This window comes from Gallus gallus, chromosome 5, assembly GCF_016699485.2.
Source record: "Gallus gallus isolate bGalGal1 chromosome 5, bGalGal1.mat.broiler.GRCg7b, whole genome shotgun sequence".
Taxonomy (NCBI): Eukaryota; Metazoa; Chordata; class Aves; order Galliformes; family Phasianidae; genus Gallus; species Gallus gallus.
In genome coordinates, this window is record NC_052536.1 from 27,344,011 (window position 1) to 27,353,077 (window position 9,067).

At 49.3% G+C, this 9,067-nt stretch overlaps 1 protein-coding gene across 4 annotated transcripts in view; it reads right to left on the reverse strand.

The window, feature by feature from the left end:
• The window catches only part of SMOC1 (SPARC related modular calcium binding 1), a 121,299-nt gene extending 113,247 nt beyond the window's left edge, over nt 1-8,052 (reverse strand). For 3 of the 4 annotated variants that reach the window (XM_015287582.4, XM_004941688.5, XM_001231760.7), the window contains exon 1: nt 7,785-8,052. In XM_015287582.4, coding sequence (XP_015143068.1) covers nt 7,785-7,889 — 105 coding nt within the window. In that variant the 5' untranslated portion in view covers nt 7,890-8,052. Of the gene's footprint in view, nt 1-7,222; nt 7,313-7,784 lie in introns of those variants that run through there. The other variant, XM_040702037.2, reaches the window with a different exon arrangement.
• Between the last annotated feature and the right edge of the window lie 1,015 nt (nt 8,053-9,067).

Consider the following 9,067-nt stretch of genomic DNA (forward strand, 5'->3'; position numbering starts at 1 on the left):
CACATTAAGACTGCACTGGATGGCTTTAATTTGTTGGAGTATCAAACTCTGAAGCACTAAATTTTACACTGAAGCATCAGACAGTATCACACTTCATGTTCTTTGTATAACTAAAGACAAATACTCCTTAATCTAGTATTCTGAAACTCCAGAAAAGTACAACAGCAAGCACTGCGAAATACCCCATAGCAAGCAGAAGTGCATCAGATTAGCTGTTGGACTTCTGTCATCAAAAGACAGGTTATGGCTTCCTCAAGCAATTCACATGATTGATTTCAGTCATAGAGCAGGGAAGAGAACAGGGATGGATAACATTTTCCACATTCCTTCTAGTCTGTGACCCAGCTAATGGTAACTGGGGTCTGGTAGCCAAGAGAAACTCTGAAACCAAATCTGCCCACTAAGTGTTTGGAACCTCTCCTCCCTATTTGAGGGATCAGCACTTCCCTCTGGATTTGATTCCAACTATCATTAACTGGACTAGTGGCCAAGAACAGCCTCAGGAAAGCAAGTTATTTCATCTGTCCTACCTCCCCATCTTCCTTATTCCTATGCGTCTTCCCCCTTCCATTTCCTATGATTCTTTCAAACTCACCCATGGGACAGCCCTTCCTTTTAACACCTCACACACACAAAGATCAATGCATGCAGATTGCTTCTTTCTCCCAAGTTAATACCAAGATGTTTCAGAAAAAACAACTCAGTTTACAAAACAATGGCACAAGGTCTGGGTTTGTACTAAAGTAATGAACAGCACAGTACTCTACTGCACTTATCCAGTACTGTTCTCACAGTCATCCATGTTCTTCATTCTGAAGCAGTAGTTGGTCCTTAGGAACTCCAGCCCAAGAGGGCAATCAGCTTGGACACTCGTGGTAGAGCAAGTTATCCACCTACTCTTACCAGTTCCTGCATGGAAGGAGCACCACTTGCATAGAGGAATCCGCCAACTGCACTGGTAGGTTGCTACTTGACGAATCCCAGTCAACCTTTAATGGTACGTTCCTATAGTAACTAGTGTTATTTCCCCATCTCTAGTCAAAGATGCTTCCCCTCAAGGCCCAAGCTTGCCCTCATTTGACACCTTCTCCACTGCACAGCTACATGTCTCTCCAGATGAGAGCGCCTGTCAGAAGGTCATCAAAGGCATCTGGCTCAGCCATGAGGCAGTGGGATGCAAAAACGCACAAACCTAACAGACAAGCATGTCCTCTGAAACAGTCTACAGCCGGGAGGTCACCACAGAAGAGACTGACAGTGTGGGCAGCTTTAGGCTCATAGAGGCTTCAATACCCCTGCTCTGGAGACAGAAGCACCACTGCCTCGGAAGAGCTGCCACAAGAAACATCAGACTGAAGCCCACTCCTCCCAGCTGGCCCTGCCAATCCTGGTCTTCATGAAATCTTGGAAGGGTCACACCGACTAGAGCAAATCCCTTTGCATGCTATAGCTGGTTTCCTCCATCATCTCTCCTCACCCAATAGGGATACACTTTCAGTGTGTAAGCCTCTTGATCAGATAGCACAGGTCTCCCTAAGAGTAACTTGTGTACAGGAGCACAAAAGCCATTGTTCGTTGCCTTCACTGCAGAACAGGCAGCATTCATGAGTGCGCAGGCCCGCTGTGCAAGGCAACGTTTCCCTCAAACAAGCAGACAATTCTTCTCAAACACTCAAGAATATAGCATGCACCATCTACAATGTTAATGCAGGAGACCAAGTTGCATCAGGAGCCTGCTGTGATAAAGAAAGCACAATCCCTGACAGGAGCCATGAGCCCAGTTTCAAGGCAAGGCCTGGTCCTGAGGGAGCTGACTTGGGCTGGCTGCTCTCAGCCTGAAGAGCCGCCCATTGCCCACACAAGGCCACGTACAAAGGACTCCTTTGTACAGTGGGGTGGTTATTTCCACCACTTTGAGTGGAGGCTTTACTCTGGTGTGACTAGCTACTCCTCCCTACAGTTTCTCTCCTATAGCTACAAAGTCTACCAGAAAAGAAGGCAGAGCTGATTATCACACAGCCACCACCAGAAGGGCCTAAGAGCCAGAGTACCCTGCCAGCACACACAAGCCCAGAAACCACTGCATGCAGACAGCTTCACATGAAAACTGCTCAACGCTAACTGTTAGCATGAGCCTGTCAGAAGAGGGAGACAGCTCCATACACAGCCAGCACATCTCAGTAATCTCTCTGTGCAGCAAACATTTCACACGGACACCACATGCTACCCAGAAGCCTCCAGCACAGAAGCAAATCCCTTACAGCAATGGCAACTTTGTGCTGTTCGGGCAAGAATCTAACAAATGGAAAACTTCTCACAAGCAAGCATAGCAAATTTAAAACCCCACCAATTCTGTGATAGTAGTTAAACTCATAATCTAACAAAAGAAAGAAACAAAAAAAATGAAGCTTCACAGTTCAAGCTGCAAGTTACACCTTTTGCTTCTCTGCCTGAGCTTCACTTAAGAGCAAAGCAGCAAGCTGTCCATCACACACAAAGCACTGCACGAGCTCCGCTGCACTGCACCATCCCTGGACATTGTGTCACCAGAGTCTTCATGGAATCCACCAGTGGAGCTCTGAGAGGGAAGCTCTTAGGCTGTCACAGTGTGACAGTCGGTGCAGCAGCTCTCAGATTTGCAGAATTAGCTTCAGTTTCACCTGTACTGCCTCAGCATTCAGCCTTTAATGTCAGCATGAAGTTTATTGTGCAACACTTAAGTACATTGTTGGATATGTCAGCCTCAGAAGAACTGGGGATTCAGCAGCCAAGTAAGAGACAAATGAGTTTTTGTTTGGGTTTTTTTTCCCAACAAAGTGATGTCGCAATTAGTTTAAGATGGCAGGATAAGAACATCTAAGATATTTAAACAGCAGTATTAGTATTTCAGCACTACTGTACCACTGTACTGAAATGAAGTTTACAGTCATCTTACCAATTGCTTCAGGCCATCTAGAAATAAAAGAAGCCAAGACAACATCTGTTCTGCACTGATGGTTGCAAAGATTATCTTAGCACATGACTTGCGTTAGAAACTTGAAAACTAGCCCAAGAGGCTATCACTATAGATGTTCCACAGCTGCAGAGCTTGCTGCCACCACCAGCATAAGTACACAAGCAGTTTCTTTTTTGCATAAAATCTTTTGCTGGCCAGAAATCTTTCATTAGGAGCAGAATTAACTTGAGCGAAATATTCTTGAAGCCAACTCAGAAGCTCAAGCAGTTAAAACACACTAAGACTATACAGAACAAGTTGGATCCTATAACTCTTTCTTGCTTAGAACATGACCCGCTGTTCTAATAGTGATGTACTGTAATTTTTAATACTTCTCCACACAAGAACGGATCCTGTTCCTCAGCACAGCTGCATAATTTATTAAAAAAGCAAGTCAGATCAGCTTCTTTGATATTTTGCAAGGAATTTGGCTATTTAACATAAAAGGTCCAAGCACGAACAAGGAAAGGGAGAAAAATCATTACTACAGTTTCATGTATAATTACAGCTTCTACTTAGGCAAGAACAACTATCACTCAGACAGAACAGAATCAACTCCAACCAAAAGCTATGAATAATAAATCTGTTCTGCTAGGCAATGCTTTTCTAGGCACTTGCGTTGAATACTTATTCCTTCACTAAAACACTTCCTCTGTTACTCATCAGTTTAGATTGTTGCAATGCAATGATCCAAGTTCAAAACAAGCACCAAAATTCAGTTACTGAAAGCCCATTCTAAGTATCACTCTTTTAGATCTCCTTTACACACAGCCCTTTACCTTGTATTTTTCTTCTACATCTTTCTCCAATTTCTTCCTACCCTGAAGAAAACACTGTCCCTAACTTCAGTAGGGCATGCATAGGACACCTGCCCTGCAGAGCCCTAACAGCAATGTTGCTGTGACGACACAACAGAACAGTTTCCTCAGCATGAATTGCCAGGCTGCTTACTCCTCCAGGGGAAATGACAGCACTGCAAGAGCCTTTGAAGCCTTTTATACTAAGGTGCTCCTGTGAGGTTCTAACTAGTAACCGGCTGTAGAAGGGAGTTCACACTGCTTCATGCTACTCCAGTTTAGGCTTTGGAACATGCAGGTACCTTCAGAGTTTCACTATTTACTGTCTTCCCTTTACAGCATCACCAAACTGAAGGTTCCCCTTATTTCAAGCCAGCATCCCTTTATCGTGGAGAGATATAGAGAGTTTCCATGCATAAAAGTTAGGAAGAAATTTATAGCTACTGCTTTCCCTTTCCATTTCTTAGTCCTCTTCAATCACTGGGGAGGTGCAGATCCCCCATCTTCCACAAATTTGAGGCTGTTCCTAGCTTCTGACTGCTGCAGTTACATTCTGCTTCTCCTGCAAGCACCCACCATTTTCCTATTCTAGTACTTGTTATCACTGCCACTAATAGCTCTGCTACAAACGGAGCAAGTTTGCAACGGTCAGGAGTCAGACACAAAAAGCAGGGAGCCTACAGGAAACACAGCTCTATCTTTCTGAACTAGAAAGCCAAAGGTCACAATTCATTGTCCAGATGGGGAAAATAGAGCTTAGTGGCATCATCTATTTAATCTGCCATGAGAGAGTGCTACCCAAATTCATCACACAGTAGGAGATGCAAGAGCCAGCATAGTCAAGCTCCCCATATTTCCAAGCCAAGCTGTGAGGTCAAGGAGAAGAAATGACAAAACTTGGCTTGACACACAATTCTCTACATCTCATGCCAACAGAGAGAAAGAAGTATGCAGGAAGGGAACGTGAATAGAAAGTAAAGGCTCGTTATCTTTTTCCACAAGGCAACATTCTTCAGACACAAATACACACACATGCACAGCAAGAGTAGAAGTGATCAAGCAATTACCTAACAGAGCAGACACTTGCCTGGAGCCTGTCAGGTAAGGAAGAAAGTCACAATAGCCTTGGACTTCCAAGTTATTTCTAGGGCATCCAAGACATTCAACTTCCTATGGGGATTTACTTGGGACAATTATTAACTGTCAGTACAGCAGATGTACAAAAGCCAGATGTTCCCTACAGGTCACTGATGCTTTCCAAGCCTAAATTGATTCATGTCCCTGCTCAGCTTTAATCTAAGAGGAAACACCAAGCTTTGAACAACATCTTCTGAGAGCCAGAGGTACCTCAGCAGGCCAGTGCCTATCAGCTACTCTTGTACCTTTGTCTCCAAACGGTCATCTCACTTCACCTGAAAGACTTGATACCTTTTCAGTGCTCCTGCACTGGCACAAGAAACATACATCTGCCTGTTTCTCTGTGCTACCCTTAACGTTTCATCATTTTCAGCCTGGAAAAGAAGAGGCTGAGGGGAGCCCTCATGGTAGCCTACAGCTCCTCACAATGGGAGCAGAGGGGCAACACCGATCTCCGCTCTCTGAAAGAATGGCATGGAGCTGTGTCAGAGAAGAGTCAGGTGGGTATTAGGGAAAGGTTCTTTACCAGAGCCGTGCACACAGAACAGGCTCCCCAGAGCAGTGGGCACGGCCCTAAACTACTGAAGCTCAAGCAGCTCTTGGGCAACACTCTCAGACATAGGGTTTGAATTCTGGGTGGTGCTGAATGGAGCTGGGAGTTGAACTCGGTGACTCTCGTGGGTCGCTTCCAACACAGGATATTCTATGAGTCTATGAAGCAGGCCATACTTCTCAACTTACACATTCAGTGACACTGCTGGTTGCCCAGGTTAGCAGAACACTGCTGTAGTGAAGGGGAAATGCAAGGAGAAAGATCAAGAACTTGTTTCAAGTATCACTGCTGCTCATTTAAACTAACTGAGAAGAGTTGGATTACATGAACAGTTCCCTTTTTTGCACCAAATCTTTTGCTGGCCAGTACTTTCCCTGCTGTTTACCTTTAAGAGCGTTTGAGTTTGCGTGCACTGTAGTTTTAGTGCCTGCCATACAAAAAAGAAATGACATGAACATGTAAATATCACTCCTAGCAGTTGAACGCCTCCAGGATTAGATGCCAGGACTGCAACACTGACCCCAGCTGCCAGGGAGGGTTCCTGAGAGAAATACAGTCCTAATGGCAAGTCCCTATGAGAAACAGGGGTGTAACTGTTGGTAGTCATCATAAAATAAAAAATAATAATTCAGAACTTTCTTTTGTACACAGGAATCTATAGTATAGCACCCTTTGCACTGGGTAACAGTTTCACTGGCCATGTCTAATCACAAGAAGAGACTAAGCCCAGGGATCTATCAACATGCTTGCATATGAGTGTGCCAAACTGCATGCTCGTAAGCAGAACACTTGGCAGCATGAAAAGAGGCTTCACACACAGAGCACCCTGGGAGTCCAGAGCTTTCCACTACAAAGCTCTGGAGTTAAAACTTAAGGGCAGATCTTACTGCAGAACCACAGACAGTGGTGCTTACTTCAGCCAATCTCCTTCCCCTCAGTCACAAGGGAGGGAAGAGCAAAGTCAGTCCATCATTTCAAGCAACAAGTACATCAGAAGTCCTTTGTATTTGGAGCTGTATTAAGGGAGCTGAAGTAGCTCCCATTCCAAAGATGAGATAGCACATGGAGCAATTAAACTGCCCTGTAAAGCACCGTATGTAAAAGTAGGTTATATGGAAACCATTTGATAGACAGGCTCACTGCACAATCATGCACTACCGATTGGGTTTTCTATTTTGTTCTTTGTTTCAGTTGCTCCTCACTGAAGCATTCAGATACCAGCGCCGATTTAGGACCCTAGTCACTCTCTCCTATCACCTCAAAGCTCCTCAAACGTGGCTCCGCTCCAGCCTCAAAGTTTAGGTTCGCTATCAGATAATAGAGATACGCGCATAAGCGCCCCAGTGGTTCCCCATCGTTCTAAACGGGTCCCTGAGGTATTACGGCACACGCTAAATCTAATCTGCCACTTCCTAACAGCTGCTGTTACACATCTGGCCATAAAAGAGGCTGTAGCCGAACACCGGGACGGCACAGCAGCCAGCACGCTTTCTGCAGTCCTGAGAAGCACATAACTGCCCTCACGGTCAAACAGCAGCTCTAACAAACTAGAGCAGCGCACTCAAATCCCTTATTGTTATATTCTGTCTGAGTAGGGATTCCAAAGCCTTCTGATCTTGCTTAACCGTGGTAGAAGTTAATTAAGTACTGCATTTCATAACACTTCAGACTGATGGGTCAAGAATGCACACGGCCAGTGCATCCAACACGCCTGCCGAGAGATCGAGTTTTTCCACTTACCCAGAACTATGTCCTTATTGCAGCCTTGGCTGAACAACAGCTACTGGTGTGCAGCTCTAACGGAGAGCTCTCCCGCTACCCCGGCGCGGTGCTGCGGCGGTAGCGCACTGGGAGGACCATATTTAGAAAAGATGCTGGGTTCTCCCCCAGAGCGGTGTAATCGTACGCTAAGCGAAATTAACAGCCCCAGCAAGAGGCAGACATCGTCCGATTAAAAAAGCAGAGCTAGGCTCCTACGGGGAGCAGTCTGGGCCGAAGGCATCTAGCTTTATTGCTGGCATTCATTTAATCCCTTCTTGGGAACATAATGAAAAAGTCCCGAAGCTACGCTCTGGGAGCGCTAACCGCGGGATGGGCAGCATAAAGCTCAGCCCGCTCACGCCTCCCTCCCTCCCGCACCCACCCGACGCTCACACCGACGGCCGCACCCCCGCTGGTACCCAACCGAGCGCGGAGGTCCCCTGGGCTACGCGCCCGGCGCGGGACCCGCCGCGGGGCTCCACCTGCGGCGCCGCCGGTGCCGGATGGAGCGGGGCCGCCCGCCGCGGGGCGGCTCACTTACCCGGGGCCCCGCGGCCCGGTGGCCGCCACCCTGGGGCAGATGCGCCAGCAGCAGCGCCAGCAGGAACGGGCGAGCCCCCGCGCCGCGCCAGGCCCGGGGCGGCATCGTCCCTCGGGACGGGCGGCGGAGGTGCGGCGGCGGCGCGGCGGAGCTCGGCGGCCACCGCAGGCTGGTCTCCCGGGCGGCCGCCCCTGGGCCCGGCGGCGGCGCGTCCGTGGGCGGCGGGCGGTACCCCGGGTCGGCTCTGCCCCTCCCGGCGCGGCAGGTTACCCGCCTCGGCCATGGGGATGCCCGTTATAAAGCCGCGGCGGGGCGGGGCCGGCCGGCGCGGAGCGGGGCGCGCGCCCATCGCAGCGCAGCCGCCGCGGGCCGGAGCCAATGGCGGGACGGCGGGGCCCTGCGCTCCGCCCTGCTGCCGGGCGCGAGGCGGGCGGCGCAGGTTGGCCCCGGGCGGCGCGGAGCGGGAGCCGGGGGCGGCACCTGAGGCTCAGCCCCGCAGCCGGGGCAGCCCCGCGCGGGCACCGATGGCGGAGGAGCGGCGGGTCTCCCTTCTGCTCACCGGCCGCTGCCCCCCTCTCGGCTCGAGGCTGTGGGGGACCACAGAATCCTAGGCACCTCTGGAGGTCACCCAGCCCGACCCATGCCTGCTAAAGCGGCTCCCCTACAGCAGGTCGCTCAGGAAAGAGCCCGGGCGGGTTTTGAATATCTCCGGAGGAGGAGACCACAACCTCTCCGGGCACCCTGATCCCGTGCAATGAACCCTCATGGTAAAGTTGGTTTTTTACTCGTGTTCATACGGAATTTCCCGTGCTCCGGTTTGAGCCCATCACCCCTTGCCCTGTCAGCGGGCACCACCAAAAAGAACCCGGCCCCATCCGCTTGACTCCTGCCCATTAGATATCTGTAAGCATTGATAAGATCTCCTCCCTCTCAGCCTTGTCTTCTCCTGGCTGAACAGCCTCAGGTCTCAGCATTTCCTCGTAAGGGAGATGCTCCAAGTCCCTCATCATCTTTACGACCCACCACTGGACTCCATAGAAGTTCCCTGTCTTCTTTGTACTGGGGAGCCCAGAACTGGACACAGCACTCCAGGTGTGGCCTCACCAGGACAGAGACGAGAATGACTCACTCACAGACACAGGCAACCCGTCCCTGTCCCTGAAGAGCCTCGCTGCTTTCTCAAGCACAGCAGCACCATATTACACTCACCATTGCTCTGCGTTCTCAGGATCACCTACAGGCCTTACCCAGAAGGTGACATGACCCAGGTCTTAGTTACATGC